Source organism: Melanaphis sacchari, unplaced genomic scaffold (assembly GCF_002803265.2).
Source record: "Melanaphis sacchari strain LSU unplaced genomic scaffold, SCAv2.0 Contig93_pilon_pilon, whole genome shotgun sequence".
In the NCBI taxonomy this organism is placed as follows: Eukaryota; Metazoa; Arthropoda; class Insecta; order Hemiptera; family Aphididae; genus Melanaphis; species Melanaphis sacchari.
This window is the reverse complement of record NW_020271665.1, coordinates 1,222,614-1,244,106: the sequence shown is the minus strand read 5'-3', so window position 1 is coordinate 1,244,106 and position 21,493 is coordinate 1,222,614. Positions and strand designations below refer to the sequence as shown.

Genomic DNA, 21,493 nt, shown 5'->3' with positions numbered 1-21,493 from the left:
TAATATATTATACATATAATAATTAATAATAAAACACATGCAACTGTAAATAGAATAATCCAAATTGTATAATATTAGATCCAAGACATTTAAGAGTTTTAATAATATTCTATATAATCCTTACCACTTATTCCATGTAAATATATTCTGTTAATATTTTTTTTTTTTTTTTTATAGTATCTCAAAGTTCTTTGATTGTTTTGTACACCTATATGAACTTCGTAGTTCAGATAAATTATAAATCGTGTGCCTATTGAATATAATATGAATAATTATGTTTAAACTTGAAAATTTACATATGTATTGTCGCGAAGTTCGACCCTGATTCTTAAGTAAGTATATCTACCTACGTCGAGAGAGGTTAATTCGCAGTTCCAAAACGAGTATACTCAGTGAATCCGGAACCATTTTTCATGTTTAATAAAAGGGAGGAGAAGAACATAAAAATACGAAGAACATAACCATGGTTATATAACTTATATCAAATCAGACATCGATAGTGATGATATTATTACATACATTTTATGCATATAATGCGTCCAAAATTTAAAATGTTAAATACGTTATGTATCCAAAAACCGTGTGATATAAAAGGGCGAAAGTTTTATTTTTAGTGACGCAGGGAGTCAAAATGATAGTATTGCCCCGCCAGAATTATAACCGGGGTGTCAGTTATCCCCTCTATCCCCTTTTTTCGGCGCCACTGAGCATACCTCCCCGTTAAATTCTCGAATAACTGTATGACGTATTCTACATTATAACATACAGAACATAATGTTATTGATGCCACTGGGTTCCTGTATAACTATAGTAGCGGTTCACGACCAGGGGCGGACTGGGCCGACGGGCGGGTGGGCGATCAAGAACACAAATTTTTTTTTTAAATTGTATTTAGCTAACAGACCAAATGATGATGATTGAATAGCTGGGAGAGAGGAGAGCCACTAATTCCATCTGTCTATAGGTTATTACTTATTACTTTTAAGAAATGTATGCTGGTATACATATAGTGCTATTTGTATAATATATAATACCTAAGCGCAGCTGGGCCCTTGTGATCGCCCGGGCCGATTTTTGCGCCAGTCCGCCCCTGTTCACGACACCATCCCCACTAATCTACTCTTATCAAAACTCTAAACGATTATTCGTCCGACGACGTCTACCGCCGCACGCGTTAATAGCTATTGCGTTTAAAAAAGTGTGGTTTTGCTCCTGACCGCGACACGATATCGTTAAAAAAAAAAAAATCACGAGAACTGTCCGCGGAGATCGGGCGTATAATTAATATATTACGTAAACGGACCACAGTCGGTAAAACATATACGTAATATTATCGTAAAATACGTGCACGGGACGCGGGTATTATATAGGGTACTATGACAACGGTTATAGGTAATAGGTTTACGCCTTTACGGTAAACATAATACCTATTATACATATAGTGTAAACGGTATTATTGTGGTCGGCGGACCGAGACATATTTCCATTATACCGCGTTCATAAAACATGCATAATATAATATAAAGCTGCCATAATAGAATATTGTCGCCGGGTCGGCGGCGGTGGGTTCAGGCGATCGGCGGCCGTGTATTCTCGCGTGCACGGTCAGATAGGTAGGTAGGTAGGTACCTATGCGTCGTACAGTGCGGTGCGGTATAGCGGCAGAGCGGGCTCGAGCCGCGCCGTACGCTATCCCGCCGGCCGGGTCCCGCGCGGCCCGCCGCCGCCGCCACCGGTCAATTAGCGCCGCCAGAGGTCGGTCCCCGCGTTTTGGCGGCGGGTAGAAAAATCAATTGCGGTCGCGTGCCAGGAGCGCGAGCGAGAGAGAGAGCGAGAGAGAGAGTGAGAGAGAGAGTGTGAGTGCGACAGCGAGAGGAGGATAGCCGCCGGCGGGATGCGGATCGGCGGTATGGGCGGCGTAAGAAGAGAGAGCGGGATAGAAACGGGAGAGAAAACGGCGAAATAACCGCTAGCTCTCGAGTGGTAGGTGTAGCGTACGCGCGCGTTCGCTTTGCTGCAGTTTCGTGTACGGCGCCGAGACACGTCGAACTCCTTCGCCACAACAGGGTTACCGGGTCACACCGTGTCGATAACGTATAACACACACACACACATACACATACAAATATAAATATATACGCACAAGGGATAGGGTAATATACGCGTACACGAGCAGGTATTGCACGTCGTCGTCGTCGTCGTCGTCGTCGCGTTAAACCCCGTTTGACGCGATGTGAGATCAAAAAGACACCGCCACAGCGCGATATGGACACCGTTGTCACGTCTCGTCGTCTGGGTAAGTGTAACGATGATAATAATAATAATAATAAAAATAATAATAATAATAATATCGTGATAATATTGTATTAGATAATAATATATTGCCGGATGTATAATAGAACGCGTGTGAGACTTGAACATTTGACATACGCCGCCCGGGCACCACGGTCGTTTTGTGTACACACAAAATAGATATATATATATACAATATACATATGACGCGTAAAAGGACATTCTCCGATGTACTTGCCGCCGATTATTAGTAGGTATTGTCATAACAGTAATAATGTGTTCTATTGTCTCGCACCGTACAGAACGTACGCGGTCAATCGCGGTGTCTTGACCGCGCGGGCGATGAGAGAGTTAGTCCTCTTACCTCGTCGTCGTCCCGGAAGTCCTGCGTCGGCGATATTATGATTGCGAACGCAGACGTGCGACGTCGTCTTATTGTTCCTCCGGCCAGTTTAAAGGTGAGACCTCGCAAATTAATTTTGATTTACGCGCGGTTTACCGAACACGTGACCGTATTTACGAGTATAGGATGTGTCAAACAGCTGGCGTATAATATTGTGTCCGATTAGTTCGATAACTACAAATATTGTTATCTTATTTGGGCCTCCGACACGATTCGAGTAATCGGATGCATCAGTATCATACTATAATAACATGATGTACCTATGTTTACTATAGTAGGGTCTGTGAATTTGTAGCGAATGCGTTTTATCAATATTTGCTGTGAGACATTGAGCTTATATTAAAACTTCAATCAAAATGTATCTCGAACTATGATCTTATGCTTAACGCATACTTGCTAATGATATTCCAACAATAATAGAAAAAACAATTTCAATCTTAACTTTGCAGTATATTACAGCTCGTCATTTTTTAATACCTAGCCTTTTATCGTAGTGATTTCGTAGATCACCGTATTTTAAATTGTTTATAAAATGTACGAGTAAATTATGTGATAGACAAATTATTGTTAAGATTAGATTGGATAGTAATAATAATTATGACTTATTTTGATGTACGAGTTTATTTTGAAATCAGTTCTTCTTTTTTTTTTTGTTATTATAATATCGATTTTCAATGTCACAATTCATTCATTGTAAAATTTATAAAATATTGATTTTAGCATATATTTTTTATACTTATTATTAACAAGTGAAACAATATTATTAACATTTATATTAAAATATTTAATATTTATTAAACAAAATATATTTTTTTACATTCTTTATGCATACTTTTTTCTAGTTTATAATACTTTTTTTATTATTTTAAATGTACTATTAGGATTTTAAGATTTATTTAATTATTTTTTCACCACTCTATAATATAGCCATGTATTTTTACTAATTATTGATTTATATTTACTTCTATTGTAGGTATAATACCTAGTTGGTATAGATATTTTTACCAGCAGTAAATTATCCGAAGTTTTATTCGTATTGTTGTATATACTAAGCATAAATATTTTCTGGCGAATCGGAAAACTGATACCAAATCTATCACAACGGAATGATTGAATACAAAATACCACCAAAATATTTAAAGCGAGATGAAGTAATCATAATAAGCATGAAAATAAAAATATCACTAATAACATTTATAAAAATAATATAGTAAAATATTATTTACAATGTTAATAATAATATAAACACAACAGGTATAATGAAAGGCACCAATGGATCATGTCACATCATTATATTATCTACACACAAAAATTAACATTAACCAAGTAAAAATTTAAAACGACAAAATAAAAAAAAAATTAATATATAACATCGAAAACCGCTTGTCTGAACGAGGGAAATTAAAAACATCAACTATGTCCATCGCTACACCGGACGAAGGTACCTAAATAATCAACTGTTAAACTTAATTGACTAGTTTGTTAAATGAATATTGTTTTTAAAAGTACACATGTAGGTAATTTAGAAATGGACATAAAATGTTCAATGAAAAACGTACGCAATATACATCCATTTGAATAGTCTCCAAGTACAATTTTCTAAGTGACCGTGAAATAAATATTTGTACGTGGCATTATACCTATTATTATTACCTATTAAGTTTCAAACGTCAACTCAAAAACGAATTTTCATACAATCGCAATTATTTCTAATACAAAGTTCCAAAAAATTAAGATTTTTTCATAAAAGAATTTAAAATTTAAAAACAATGGTTTTATTGAATTAAGTTTTAAATAATATGGTATATTTTTCAGTGTAAAAGGTTGGCGCGATATTATTCGTATTGTGATATTATATGTTCGGACGTGCACATAATGCAGATAATCCATATTTTTTATCCACTTGTTGAATACGGTTTGATGTAATTAATTAACGAATCTATCATCGTTATTTCAACGTAATCGCGTGGAACGTTAGGTGGATTAGAGATTGATTATGAATTTAGCGACGTTAATTAAAATCTTGTCAGTGTTGTTATCCCGTATAATTGGGCACAGTATTATACAAAACGCTTTAACCTAACGAATAAATAATTATACAGCCCGCAACACCCTCTTGGTCATAGCTTGACCAAATACCTATTTAAATAAATTACACGATGTAACGAGTTGATGATTTTTTAGATACTCGAGTGATGAAGGTCGAAAACAGCGATGTGCCCACTATATTCAACCCGCGGAAGCCTAGACTTTCGCAAAGTAACGCCGTGCTGACGTCAGACCACAAACCTTATGGTCCTTTCTCGCATGTGCTGTCCAGAAGCCAATCACGTACGTGTCTGATTGTATCATGTCGATCTAACAACGGTCCGAGGCGTACACCCTTGTGCATAAATTATTAATATGTGAATAATTCGATTGCTCTGCAACTTCGATCACACTGCAGTAGTGCGTAGTTTTATCAATTGACTTATTCAAGTGAAATTCAAACGATCAAATTAATCGTGTACTTATCGTGTAATTAATGTTCGATCGCTTTATGGTTAATATATACGGTAAATATATAAGCCTCATCTCCAGGGTTAGACATTTCTGTACGCCTCGAACAAAATATCATATCCCGTCGACCGGGATTTATGCTAATATTGTGTGTGCATTTATGACTTAAACCCTCGTCTTGTTTCATACCGTTTTTCTATAGTGTGTCAGCCCGAAGACGTGGAACAGGTCGAACAGTGCCAGCGGAGGCAGTTGGGCGTGTTCAAAAGGCTGAAGAACAAATGTTGTTCGAAACATGCGAGGAAGGTTTGTACAGTGCACGCATAGTTCAGCGCGACTCGTTAATTTTTTTAAAACCAAACAGATGATAGGACCTTTAAAAAAAATCCATTGCTGGCTTATAGAAAAAATATTTTCCAGTACTTACCGATTTCCTATTTGCTTAAGATATTGTATTGTGTATAATACCGCCAAATGTCCACAGGTATATTATGGTTTGTGCGTCACTTTCTTTGTCACCGCGTCTTGGGTGGGCGCTACGCACGCCATCAAGTACCTGTACATGTACCATCCGACCAAATATCCGGTGCTCACAGGCAGCGGTATTAATTTTTCGTCCATACACCAGCAAACGGTATATATAAAATAAAAATATATTATTGATCTCATTAATTCGACTAATTGTCTGGCGCACTTACACCCACCCACCAGTCACCACACACACATACACACACACAACGATACACATATACCATGCCTAATACGATTTTTTGTTAAATTAAAAAAAATGTTATAATAAATTACACGATAAAATATACAGTTTAAATGATATATATATATATATATTTCCCGTAAGCGTTGCTTTCATTGGAAATGAAGAGTTGTACAAAACGCTAACATAAATAGATAGGTAACGCAGACGAGGTGTTTATGAATCGGATTACCTATGCTTAGACTATTCTTTATAAACGAAGTTAAAATTATTGCTCGCTGACGGTTGAAGAATAACACGCGAAAATTACCATTTTACACGCCATCATATTATTATGCATTAGAATGTATTATAAATGGAAGTGTTGCACGAACGGTCAAAAACTAGACTTTATAAAAGTATTGTTTAACAGCAGTGTGCCGTGTGCGTGTACTGTTCTACACGCTTTGTCAGCAAGTTTACATTAACTATTTACATATATTTTATATAAATAATTAATACGAAATTCAAACATTTTTTTTTTTTCTGAAACACAATATAAAAACAATTTTATTATATCGTTGGTTACACAGTTATTTTTATAAAATAGGCACCGTTTCAAAAAAAAACCTTTCAAGAAAATCGCAGCTCTTTATACTCAACATTATTTATTAAGACCCGAATTCCTATGCAAAATCTTTTTTCGTTTGATATCTAATACAATGCTTTATATTATTTGATTCGTGTATCAGAGATATCAAAAGTGAAATTTTTATTTTGCTTTTTTTAATATTTTTTAGTATTTGTTCATTTTTAGGGCATATTTTGGCATTTTCAGTCATTTTTTCGTTTTTTATGCATATTTATACAACTTACGAGTATAATATAAAGTATTTTTATATATTACGATCATAGATTAAATTTATTTAGAGTATTAAATTTATAATTAAATATAGTTAATTCAAAATATTACTCATGCTTTTCGGGTTTTTTCTTACAATTTATAAATCGTTCTATAGATACAATAATGCCTGTATCTTATTTTTATTAATTATCACCCAGACTCGGTAAATCTAGTTAAATCCATCGTCGGTGATTGCAAGTAAAAATTTTCGATTTTTAATATATATATTTTTTTTAAATAAAATTAAAATATTATTAATTAACCAATAAGACAATAATTTAAAAAAATTTGTATGTCATTTTTTAAATGCATTTTTAGATATTTTTTTAGAGTATTTTTCAATGATTTTTAGTGAATTTATATCTGGACTCTGATTATTATATATATTATTTAAGTTTGTACTTTCTGCCAGAAAATTTCAAATGGAAGGAGATAAAAATTAGATAGGTATGTAGGTTATTTATATTTTAGATCAACAACAATCGAGGTGAACATACCTCTTTCCTTCTAAAAAAAATACTATATAGTGCAATGTAAAACACTTAATAGACCTTTGAGTAAGTTGGGTGAAACGTTGTACACGAACTTCCAACTAAATCTAGATAGGTAAACTTTTAGATTCTGATAAATGTATTGATTTTACCATGATTTGTTGTTGTTTTTTTTTATGGATTAGTACTCCATACGTTATCGATAAAATACCTGTATTTTCGAGAGTAGGAATGGTTTTGGATATCAGATTAGATCTAGTTTATATTTTAGAGAAATCAAAATTAAACATTTTCAATTCTTATTTTTATAGTTGTTAAAAACAAACAAAAAATTTAAGGAAAAAAGAAAATTTTCACGCAAATCAAATTTTTAACAGAATTGATTTTGTTTTTGATGTAAAACAAAAACAAATAGTTATAAATATTTGAAATTTTCACCAAATGTTTATATTATCGTTTTTTATTTATGATAAAATTATCAAAATATATCTACAAACTATTTTTGAGCTATTTATAGACATAAAATTTTTTTTTTTTTATATAAATGTTAATTAAAAATTATTTACAAAAAACTAATGTTTGAAAATTGAATACAAAGATCTTAATATTTTAGTAATTTCTCGATTAAAAATGTTTTTAAAATTTAAAACAAGATTCTTCATAAGTAGTTATACTGTAACTACAAAATCTAAAAATATATAAAGGCAATTATTTTTTATAGACATTTTAATTTCATATTTGGACGAAATTACTTATTTAAACAATAAATAATGATATGTTAATTATTTTTTTATAATTTAAAATCATTTTGCGAGAACTTGAACTTTTATGTATTTTATATTATTATGAACTTTACTATACGCAATAACATTTTTAATTTATTTTAAAATATTATCTATTTATAGATACTATGAATCAATTTTTATTATTTTACGATATTTATAGAAATATATTATTAAATTTTGAGTTATTCAAGTTGATATAATAATACGGTATAAATATATATTATTATAATAATTAAACACTAATAGCGTGTTCATAATAATTAGCAATCTAAATTTACAATTTTTTATACTTTATGTATTAATCGGTTTATATTTACATATGTTTATTATATTAAAATTTATAATTTTCGTAATAAATTCAGTTCTGCGGTGGAGTCAGACCGATGTGTATAAATATCAAATATGCACATATAACCCACGCGCTCCCGTCGTTTCTAAATAGTGCACTCATTGATTACAATGAGTTAAATAATATTAGTGAAAATGCTATTAGAATTACATTACTCGCTATCAATATTTTACTGTTATTATCAGCTTTTTTTTTAATGTTAAACTTAGCAACATACTTCGATTAAGTATGCGTAAACTGTTTCTATTAAGATAACAGCATAGTTGCGTAACTATTACGTACGACCAAGTCTCCTTATCTGTGACTGCCGGTCAAAATTCTCGTTAAAATACACACCTACCTACTGGCTACTGCATGTAATTATGCCTAATGTATCAAAAAACAATACTACCAATACTAACCAGCAACGCGACAATAACAAAACAACTTTTACTTTCTTCATTATTATACACAAAAATTAAAGTTTAAGGGCCTCAAACCTAAAACGTTAAGTTAATGTAATAACTGTTAGTAATATGGTCACACAAAAACCTGTTGTGGTTATCCCCCATAATGTGTTCTCTGTGGTATTGATCACAAGTCTCCTGATTGTTCAAATCAACGTTACAATACTTTTAAAAGTGCACTCATGTTATCTGCAATAATTTTCGGCATGCCAAAAATCCATTCAAAAATGGTTTTCTCCTAAATCCGTTTTATCCCCGTACAACAACACATGCCCAAGTTACATCTGGTAGCTACAAAATTTCCAACTAGCGTGCGGTCACTCATGCTTTCGTCTGAGTTAGATATAAATAATATGAGATGAAGTTAAAATTAAGCTAACGATTGATTTATCATACTTATCGAAGGCAATTCGATTACTAACAACTAATTATTTGAGGGAACCACTGCAGAATTGAAATCGGGAAAAAAGTCGAGTTAACCAAAAAAAAAGTATAAAATGAAATCGCGGGAAATCGAAGTAAAAGACCGGAAATAATTCGAGTACCTAGTATGTCCGGGACACGTTGGTGGGATGCAATCGGGCGAACCGTCCTCTCGACGGATATCGACTTACCGCACAAAAGCATCCATCGCCTCGTCGTGGGTCGTGCGGACATCACACTAAATTCAACACACGTTCACACGTACACGCCCATTCCATTGCACCCTGTTAGGATAATGATTTAATATTTTTTATTAATTTAATCAATAAATATTATTATACGCTCATTATTGTCGTACCGTTGTGCCGGACGGACGCGTTGCAGCTGATGACGTACAACGCGCCATTCTTTACCACGTGGTTTTGCACGAACTGGACAGTGCTGTTCTTTCCGCTGTATTTCTTCTGTCAGCTGGGCAGCCCCAACTACCAGACGCCCACAGACATACTCGGCGAGAGCGTCCGGAACTTTCGGGACCGCGGTTTCACCGCCGCCCACTTCCTGACCAGATGCTGCATGTTCTGTATGCTGTGGGTGTTCACCAACTACCTGTACATACACGCGCTCAGCATACTCGTGGCCACCGACGCCCTAGCCCTGTTCGCCATCAACGTGTGCTGCGTGTATCTGCTGTCTTGGGTTATACTCCACGATCAGTTCGTTGGCGTCCGGGTGAGTGTGTTCGGGATCTCCTCCCGATCCCACCTCCCCCCCCCCCAAAAAAAAAAAAAAAAAACCAAAAAAAAAAACGACGCCGTCAGTCCACGCGGGTCTGCGGCGCACGACTTCCGCGGTGGCGGCGGCTGGGCGGGAGATAAATGGGTGCATATGGTTCCCGCGGGGATTATGGTACGACCGTTGTCGTTGCTGTGATCGATCAAAGCGGTGTATTTGAGAGGGACAGAAAGGGATGGGGCAGAGACAACTGTAACGGAGTGAAAAAAAAATACAGTCATAATGTAGTGTAAATTACTAGTTTCACGAAGAGACGTGACAGGTAAAAATCACTCTCGCGTGAGTTTCTACACGAGATTAAAAATACGTCGAGTTTTCCACACAGCATTCCACAAAATGTTTATTTAATACAACGGGCCGTTTGCACTTTTTTCGTTGCAAAAACAAAAACAATAATATTAATTACGGTGTCATATAGTATTATGAAAATATAGCTTAAAACGATTAACAAACAATTTTTAACCATCCACCAATTATTATTGTACTACGTAATAATTTACTTATTAGTCTCATTAAGTCTGGTTCAAATAGAATTTTCTTATGCACAGGAGTACGAGTATTTAGTTTAATTACTATGTATTTTATTTGAAAGAACTCACATATTTTACTCACTTTAATTCCTTGTTCTTGTGTAAGAATACTTAACTGCTTACCTGTTATGTCTCGTGTAAGAATTTACATTTGCCAAAAGAAAATATTCAGGGACTCTATAATTTGAAAATTCATAAATTCTTCACAATACGTTATACTTATAGGCTAGAATGTAATTTATTATGTGTATAGGTGATATATCTGTAAGTCTGTTTGTTACCCAAGATGAACTCTCAAATATGCCACTGTTGTTAGGTCTGTCTGTATCATAGAAAATATTATAGCACATCATAATATCATACAAAACGACGTAGCTACAATATTAAGGTTTGGGCTCCACGGCCACGTTTGATCGTTTTCCGACATTAGGCCACTTTTCATTGGCACAAATAGGTAATTGAATCACGTAATTACACGTTATAACTTATATTTTAACAAAAAAACTCATTATTTGGGCTAAACAACTTCTAAATTAGTCTCATCAAACATTGTTGTCGAAACGGTCTTTTGACACCACAAAATGATAAAAATATAACTTTATCGATTTTTATGATAATTAATTACTACTAATTTTATTATTATTATTATTTCAAGTAATTATAATATATGTTTATTGTAGATCACAATTGATACTACAAATATAGTGTATATTTTACATTATATATTGTCATGTTTAGTATTATATACTGTATATATGTATATTATAAACATGTTTTTATACAATTTTTTTAGTAACACGAGCACACATTCGCATGATTTAGATTAAATAGATTTAAAATATTCGTGGATTAGGGGAGGGGGGATTTTTTTCATGTGCTCCAACTTATTTGCACCTATGGACTTACCTCGTACCTGAAGTCAGGGCTTGAAACCGAAAACATTTTTTCCGATCTTGATTTCGGTTTCGGTTATCGGTATTTATTTTTTTCAGATTTCGGTTTCGGTTTTGATATCGATTTCGGTTTTTTAATTGTTTTAACCGGTATTCAAAATTGGTAACCAATATTGTTTTCAAGCCCTGCCTAAAGTATACAGTGCGTACCTCCTAATCATACTATAACCGCATTTTCAAAAATACAATCGACTACCTACTCTAATAAAAATATATCATTATGCATGCGATCAGCTTGCGATGACGTAGATATATCACTATAATGCTTTTATTGATTGAAACGCTATTATCATAATACGTAGTGTTTAAAACGTTCGGGATTTTAGTTTAATGTATTACGCGACGCACGTTACGGGTTCACGTCTATATTTCGCGACCCGTGCCGTTTTCAGCAATGATCGTTTGCAGATTGTGGCTGTCATCCTGTGCAGCACAGGCGTGGCTTTACTCGCCTATATGGATGCCGGCATAACGAATAAAAAGAAAACGATGACCGGGGTTTTGTTAGCAGCTCTAGCTGCCGCCGGGTCAGCTGTGTATAAAGTGAGTACTTCCGGTTCAAACACTGCTATTGAAATATAACGAATAGATTGTACCTATGTATGTTCGGTTGATAAATTTCAATACACCGAACACTATTAACGTCTCACGTAGACCTAATACAATATTTATTTAAATGATTTTAACTGCATCTTATCTTACACTAATCACTTTATACACGTATTAAACTGTATAAATTACATAAATAAAAAAAAAATTAATCGAATTCTAATACTTTCTAATATACAAGATGCAGTTTTTTACTAGTATAATAGTATAGTATAATTTATTCGGTATGTACGTGTCTATATATTTGTATTCATTAATACCATTTGATTATTTTTTTTAAGTGTCATTTTTCTTGATTTTTTTTTTTTTTAACACTATAAATCCTTTAATATTATGAGATTATAAAACTTTTTATGTGCAATGGTGAGATACCTACTAAATAGTGACAACACAGTTTGTAAAAACTTTATAAAATAAGTATTATTTTCAAAATTTTATATTGTTATTCTTAATTTGAATTTTCATGTTAAAGTATTATACAGAGCCGTAAGAAATTGCTTTTTTGCAACCACTTTAAACTGGCCTTAGCATAGATATATTCTATAACATAAATAGATATAAATTATAATATATTTATTATAAGGTGATAAGTACTAACTTTAATTTTAATTATTTATTGAATAAACACTGTTGTGAAAGAACTGCTTGTAATAAGTTTGAGCGATATGATTAATGAGTAAACTCAAAAATAACATTGAGACAATGAAAATAATTGAGAAATTAGAAATGTATAACATTTTATTTTATTGTAATGATAATATTGTATTGTACTTAATAGGTCATGTTCAAGAAAATGATCGGCGATGCTACTTACGGTCAAGTTTCGTTATTTTTTTCGCTCATAGGCCTATTGAACGCTGCGCTCCTCTGGCCAGTGTGTTTAGTTTTATACTTCTCCGAAGTCGAAATACTTCATTGGGACCGTTTGCCTTGGATGATACTATTATCTGCCAGCACGTTGTCATTGGGTACAAACAAATATCTGTATCTGCATCACACTGCCTCATAATTTTATATATATTACTATTTTCAGTCGCTAACTTACTGGGAAATTTGAGCGTTGCGTTCACTTACGACATTTTCATTACGTTTGGACTAATCACCGCGGTTCCCGTATCTGCAGGTAAATTTTTCCATCAGTCTAAATCACGAAAAACTTATATTATGTTTTTTGTACGAGTAATTACATCAAGTTTGACGTGTTTCGTGCTTATAAAACATAAATTGTGTATTAAAAATACATTTTTTATACACACGAAAACAATAATACATATTTGTCGTGATTAACTTGCCTAAAATATTATACGTATACCATACCTACCTACTATAAGTTTATCGAAATAATTTTTAGTAAACAATTGCATATAACAACTCTTTTTTTGTACACACGGCCTTTGTACTTTGCTTATTTTACTGTTTCAGCCATTGACATAACCATACATGATGTACAGTTTTATGGTATGAAACTTGCTGGCATCATACTTATATCAATTGGTTTCTTATTGGTCATGTTTCCTAACAACTGGCCAGAATACATTTTCCGATTACTCAGGTAAATTGCACATAAATATAAGATTCAATGCGAGCGGTTTAGGCATTTCTTACTACAGCGCTGGCAAATAAATCGGACGAAACACTCACCTTTTATGTTTTTAACAATTATTTTCAGGAATATAATACTACTGAGTCATAGCGCTAGGTGAGTGTAGCGTGAATCAAAAAAAAAAGCATGAATTTTTTTGTGGAAATTGTTGAAAGAGTGGACCAATATATACATAATATACTATTAATAATAATAATATAATAATAAGATGAATTGTAGCTTGGGGAAGGCCTTGTGATAGATGCTGCAGTAGTAGGGTTATAAAAAAGAAAAGAAGTGGTTGGCTAACAGCGTAAAAAATAGACGATATTACATATATTATTATGTGTATACTTTTAGCCGACCTTTATTTGATTATACGTCTAAATTACTCTGCAGAGGTCGGCGCGTGTTTCGTGTGCGTATGCGTGTGCGTGTGTGATACTTTAATAACAAAAATAATGATTTATGTGTTTAATATTATAATCTAATAACAATAATAATTAATGTAGTAAAAAATATTACACAGTAAAAATAGTATATAACTATATATATTATAGATGTGTAATAACGGTAATATCGATAATAATATATAATTACAAGATCGCTTCTATCCTGTTACGCGCAACCTCTTCTTTTTGTACCCCACGTGGGCGATATATTATATATATATTTATATATATATTATATTAAATACACTTTGCATGGCGATTTAGAACGGTAATTGCATGCGGTTTTTGGTGATGTAAAAAATAAATGTAAACAAATTAAAATATATACCAAAGATTGTTTAGATCACTGGTGCGAGTGCAAAAGATCGATTGAAAATGTAATTAGAACCCTTTCGATTGCGCCGCCAAGTGTGTCACATGTATGTACGTTCTGTCTATTGTTGTACCTACAGGTGGAGCCGGAAGAACCGGGGTTTGCCACCAAATCCACCAAAAGTGGAAATTGACTACCGGACCGGGTACATCAGATCGCATTTGCGATCTCCGTCCGGTCGGGTAAGGTGACCAACTACTACCGTTAGTGCCAATGCCGTTTACGTACCACGGAAGTCAACAACGTTATACGTCGCTATCGATAAATTGACCGGAAAACGTTGTAATAATAATAATAATAATAATAATAATAATTGTCATAAAAATTATTCATTGAATTTAGTCGCAATAGTTTTGCGAATGTTCCGATTTCATTTCTTAGCCATTTTACTTCTATATATATAAATAATAAATCTTAGAGACAGTGTTTGAATTAATATCAGTGTAGGGGTGAACTATAACTTTAAATTAATAGACGTACATTATCATAATTTGAATATGTGATAATCAGATTTTTTGGAATCAGATCAATTTTATTATTATTCCAATTCGAGCACACTTTAAAAGTATAATATTAAGACATATCCGTACAGCAGGTTCGTGTTTCGTGTATATTGTATAATATATTACTTTATTATGTACAATTGTTATTATTATAATTATTATTAGGTACCTACCTGTGTAGATAATGTTTGTCAACTGACAACAGAAATGAACAACATTTTACGATTTCTTTTACTTCTTGTTTAATATAAAATAAAACGTAATAAACTCGCGTATTCGTATGATATAGGTACTTACATATTATTATCTGTTTAAAATCACGTTAATGTAATTTATAATGTGTTTAAAAATGTATACTTATATACTGCGATGTCGCGCATTTATGAAGAATTGCAGGAAACATCTTGTGGATTAAAAAGACGACAATATATCCGTCCACGAGCAATACCATTGTATAATATTTGTGTTTTTACTATAAATACCTCTCATCCTCTCTCGGTTCACTTCTATGATAATTATCCTATAGGTATTTAGGTATTCTTATTTGTAACAACAGAAATAGTATAACCAACTTCTACATTACATGCGATCATTTTTCTTTGTATTGAAAATAAAAATCATGTAGACAATTGTACAAAAAATATAATGTATCTATATATGTTAATAATAAAAAATAATAAATGCATACTTAAGTTACTTTTAGACTACCTATTCATTTAGTCATTTTGAATATTTTGTACATCGTAAGTTCGTAAGCAATTAGACATTAGGTAGTTAAATAGTGAGTAGAGTAGACAAATGAACAAATTCTGTTTATTTAAGTAAGGACATAGTAAGCTTTAAAAGTTTAAAGTTATTGTCTTATATTCTTAAAAGTATTATTAATAAACTTTAAAATTGATATCTACCTTACGCTATGAATTTTCTCAAACAAAATGTTCTCTTTAATATTATAATGTTTAAAGTCATGTGACATTGCTTAGCTAGAAAACGAAGAATAAAAAATTTAATTTTTGACTTGATTTGTAAACAATTTTAAGTCTTTAATCTTTATAAAAAAAAAAGGATTAAAACAGTGTATCACACTATTATATCAATAAGTAATAATAATAAACTTACCCACGTCTTATATTTTAAGAACACGATATTGGGTAATATTAAACTTTATTGGTTTTTTATAATTAAAACATATTAAAATCTGTGTACGGAAAAGTTTGTGGTGGACAAAATTTAACAACGAGCACGGCAAAAAGAAGAAACATCGACGCGGACGGTACTAAACACTTCGTCCAAACCTGTTGACCAACGATGAGGATAATTTAATCTGCATCGAGTATTTCGAGCACTTAATAAATACGTATTACGTGCTAGCATTTAATATAATAGTCACTATAACCAATAGCGTAGCTAATACAGGAGCAATAGAAGCAATTATTGTCTAAGACAATAAGGGCGTAAAATTTCTTTCAGAATTTACATGTCTGATAAACTAATATGGGTAATGATAATTACCAAATATTTGATAGACTAATAATTATGTTTAAACTATTTCAATCGATACAGAGGCCTTTGGCACACATTTCAATAACACAGATACTAAATATCTATAAAAAATTGCAAAAATCGTAATTCATTATTTCTCCATAATATAAGATGAATTGACCCAATTAATGAATAAAATAATACGCAACTGTCTAACAAAATACGTTAATAATAATCAAAATAATTGGATGCTATATCGTAAAATGATAGTATTTTTATACAGTATACCAGCTGTATACGTCCCCACGCATTTACTAGATTAGGTATTCGCCTAGAACTTAATGTCCGGCACAACACAACAAAATCTATCCAACGGAAACTACCATAATAGCCCCATAAAAGATCAAAAGAATTAACACAATTACAAAATTATGAAAGTAATTGCCTAAATCGATAGAAATTGAACAAATTAAACAGACATATATCATGAAAAGATAGAATATCATTCTAAAATATGCACTAATAAATATTAAATCATAAGAAAAAAAAAAATTAAGTGAACCCCAACCTGATCTACTATACACTTAAACACAGAGACACACTTCATTATATAGTGTAGTGTTATTATTCTGAAGTTTTTTTTTTTAATTACAAATTTAGTGCTATAGACATGGTTTAAAGTGGGAAAATTCCAAAAGGGACTAATACCTCCATATAGTTTAAAACGTTCTATAATATATCGTTTTATGTTTAACGTCTAATGTACATAGACACATATAGTATATATGTTACGGCTAGAGTCCGAAATATGGCTAAAGTGCACATTATCCGGTAATGTGCACTTTAGCCATACTGGTTGGATAAAGTAAACACTTAACATTTAAAATCATAGTTTTGTACAAATTACCCGGCTAAAGTAACTTTAGTCATCGTGTTATGGCTAATGTAATTATATTTTATTTCAATAAAATTAATTAATATATGTTAATAATTACATATTAATAAACTACATGGTATTCCTATATTAACCTAATATTTTGAACATTAGCCATTGATCGATGGTAAAAATATGTCATTGTTAGGTGGTCAGGGTTATCAACGTTGTGTGTGTAAATCAAATTGCAAAACAAATAAATGCAAATTTAAAGCATCAAGAATTTTATGCAATTCAAAATTTCATCAAAGTTTACTATGTTCAAATAAATAGTAATATAAAAAATGTTGTCTAATAATTAGTGTTAATAATATCTAATAAAGATAAATTTAATATTGCATCAAATTTAGTTTATCAATATTTAATTTTTAACTTATATGTCATAACACGATGGCTAAAGTTACTTTAGCCGGGTAATTTATACAAAACTATGATTTTAAATGTTAAGTGTTTACTTAATCCTACCAGTATGACTAGAGTGCACAATATCCGGATAATGTGCACTTTAGCTATATTTCGGACTCTAGCCGTAACATATATAATGAATAAACAGTGATTTTGTTAGTGTATATACTTATCCCACTTTTAATTTTGAATAATGTTCAAATTATTAATTTATTTTATGAAAAATTTAAATCAGAAATAATACTTTTTTAAGAATAACTAATGTCTATATAAATTTAATATAAAAAAAAAAAAAAATTAATAAATATATATATATACTCGTATCTTTTATGATAATATTAAGTTGTAAGTAGAGAAACTAAAGAGACCAAGTTTGATAAGCATACTTAAATAGTTATAAATTCACACTTTATCTATATATGTATATATAAATATATAACATTTAACTTTACATAATATCATTATGTTATCAGCAAATCGAATACCTATATTAATCACAGTATATAATAACTAATAAAATAAATTATTTTTACACATATATTAGATAGTCCATATTTTGTATTAAATACATTTGATAAAATTAAAATAATAACTGATAAAAAAAAAAGAAAAAAAAATTAAAACCAAGATTTAATCTAAACGAAATTCTGAATTATATAGATTATAAAGTTTGGTTAAAACTGAAGCGTTCCGGTTTCATAGACGTGCGTCTCCCTCCAATTTAACCCCTGGTAATATATACCCATTATACAATTTTATTCCGTAAAATAAAGATTATTGTTATTATTGTTATTGTAATTATTTATTTTTTATTATTTTATTTAATGAATAATATACACGATATTAAGTACTTAAATATTTAATTTGTAATATGATTTTTAACTTTACTCGAATTACGTTGATTATTTGAAATCAGTCAAGTATTGCACAGGTAATATACAAGTTAAAATAGACTGAACTTTTCTATAATTTTGATTTTAAAATTCTACAATAAATTATTAATATTTTTAATGAATATTCTATTGTTTTTTAATTATTTTTTTAAATAGTATTATTTAATTTTCAAAAAAACCAATACACAAACAGAAAATTGAATTCCTAACAACAGATCATTATAAAATATTGTCAATAAATTCTTGTAAATTTAAAAAAATTCTTATATTTTTATAACAGTTAAAATTATTAAATCGTAAAATAAATTTACACCAAAATACTTATTAAAATATTTTACGTTTGTCTAATTTTAAGCTTACAAAATAATATTAAATTATGAAAATTCGTTAAATATTCTTGTACAATAATAATTACCAAGCTGTATACAATGTTAAAGTTAAAAAAAAAAAAATGTTTTTCAAAGTTTTAAATATAATCAATGATACTATTATGAAAAAAAAAGAATAACTTACACATACAGTATCACAATGTTTTAGAATTATGTTTCGAAATTGCTTATTATTTTAGCACGACTAAACTGCAATACTATTACTATTAAAATATTCGTGTATTAATATTAATGTGTATGATCAGCGAACACCTAAAAAAATGCTGTTGTATTATTTTATCTAAAATGAATTGCTTAAATACATAAATAAAATTGATGAATAAAAACTTAAACATACTGTTAATAAAAAAAAATATATATCATTATCAATAATGTTACAAAAAGTGACTTTGTGTTCAGTTTTATTTTAAATGATAAAAACAAATTGTTAATTTATTGCTCGTTACATTCGTACGGAAATCATAGTAATCATACAATTCGTTTCGTTACCTATTGAAAAATACCTATTATATTGAAAACTAATTATTGTAAACGGTGAAAAAAAAAAAAAATGAAGAATTTCGATTAATCGTATAAAACCAACGCGATACGACAAAGAAATCGTCTAACACGACGGTCCGGGACTCCAGAGGATATTCGTATTGCGATCTTGGTCGCCACGACCGCGACCGCGACCGCGACCGCGACCACGGCCACCGTCACGAACGAGTCTGCGGTCACCGTGAACGAACCTTTTTAACTCGGCTATCCTGTGCTGCATTAAAAAAACGTGTTCAAACGTGATTTGGTGGAGATCATATCCGGCCTGCGATCCGGAAAATATAACGTTGCAAAATTGACAATAAAACTTGTTATCCCGTTTGTCGCAAACGCTGCAAGGCATTATGCGGTTACTGGCCTCCTCGTCACAGTAATGGCACACGAGGCATAAGTAGAGCAGAGTTCTGCGGCCGTTCTCGTAGAAATCTTTCATCACCCAACGCATGACGATCATCACCGACTCTACACTTGTGCCGAGCATCTCGAACCTGTGCTTGTAGCTATCCAGGCTGACGCTATCGTGCTTGTAGCTATCCAGGCTGACGCTATCGTGCGTACGCTCGTGTTGTCTGTGCTCGCCCCACTTTAAGCACATAATCATGTTGCACTCTATGCAGAAATACGACACGTATTCGTCATTCCCCTCGACGCTGACCTTGTGTTGCACAGTGGTCACGTGAGATTCAATGTGTTCCAACGTGTTTCGGGTAGCGCACGGGTAGCAATAAAAATGCGGTACACAGTTGTGCGGGAAAATTCTCGTCACCCCACACGCGTTTGTCGCGTGCGTGGACGGGTATCCGGTGCGCGGCCACAAAGCGTTACACTTGGAGCAGAAACGGACGTGCAGCATCCCTTGCTGGCACTCCAGCATCACCGCTGGGACGCGCGCCGTATTTCCGTACCCCTGGAACGAGCGCAGCCAACTCCGTTGTTCGGTTGACGGCGGCGTGTGTGGTCTCCGGTCGGCCAACTGCGTGTTTTGGAAGTCATTGATCGTCGACTGCAGCGAGACGTGGTTCCTGTACCGCGACGACGGGTTCCACTTTACCAGCGGCACCAACGGTTCGGGCAGCCACAACGATGAATGTGGATACATATTATTTGCTATCAAACGCGACGACGGCCGAAGTGGTACATTCGTCGCTGAACGACTCGACGACGATTGCGGCGGTTCACGATATGCCATCATCGGCCCCGCGGATTGAGGTGTTCGAGGAAAATTTGGCCACGCTACGCTAGCAGTAGACGGCGCGTTCTCCTCTTCGTTACGCCATATGTCGTTGTTATTGAACATGTTTCTAATCACCGTTTCCGAGATGATATCGTACGCCGATCGTTTCCGGAACTTTTACCTGAAAATTGAATAATCAAAAGCTTGTGTTATTATCGGCTGGTATTATACATTTCAAATTTATATTGATGCGATTATGGTAGGCGCATGGGCGCAGTATGCATGGGGGCTGTGGGGGCTGTTAGCCCCCACAGAAATTTATGTAGCCCCCTCAATCCCCATTGGTGTTTACTTTCATTTATTACATTTTATCCGAAATATTATAGTTTTAAATGTCATAATTTTCCCTAAAATTCGTCAAGGCTTCATAGTATAATATTAGCAGTGTAATGTTTATTGACAATACTATTGTACTTACGTACATACACCTATTTATTTTTATCATAAACACATTTATTTATAGACCAACGCGGAAACGCCGTATTAGTTATACGTCGTGTCGTGCATATTATTACCGCGTCGTCCGATGACGATAA

General features: G+C 32.5%; 1 protein-coding gene across 4 annotated transcripts; it reads left to right on the top strand.

Annotated features, from left to right (window-relative positions):
• The first annotated feature begins 1,956 nt into the window (after window positions 1-1,956).
• Window positions 1,957-15,538, top strand: LOC112603030 (putative thiamine transporter SLC35F3). 4 transcript variants are annotated; one of them, XM_025351431.1, is made up of 14 exons: window positions 1,958-2,296; window positions 2,371-2,750; window positions 3,669-3,846; window positions 3,950-4,136; window positions 4,880-5,026; window positions 5,397-5,500; window positions 5,679-5,828; window positions 9,668-10,015; window positions 11,970-12,104; window positions 12,949-13,138; window positions 13,204-13,293; window positions 13,593-13,722; window positions 13,840-13,869; window positions 14,657-15,538. In XM_025351431.1, the coding sequence occupies exons 4-14, from the start codon at window positions 4,112-4,114 to the stop codon at window positions 14,766-14,768; spliced, it is 1,461 nt and encodes a 486-aa protein (XP_025207216.1). In that variant the 5' UTR covers window positions 1,958-2,296; window positions 2,371-2,750; window positions 3,669-3,846; window positions 3,950-4,111; the 3' UTR covers window positions 14,769-15,538. The 4 variants fall into 4 exon arrangements, with proteins under 4 accessions (XP_025207217.1, XP_025207216.1, XP_025207219.1 ...); XM_025351432.1 differs by lacking the exon at window positions 13,840-13,869 and having other exon boundaries at window positions 1,957-2,296; XM_025351434.1 differs by lacking the exon at window positions 9,668-10,015.
• Window positions 15,539-21,493: the final 5,955 nt, after the last annotated feature.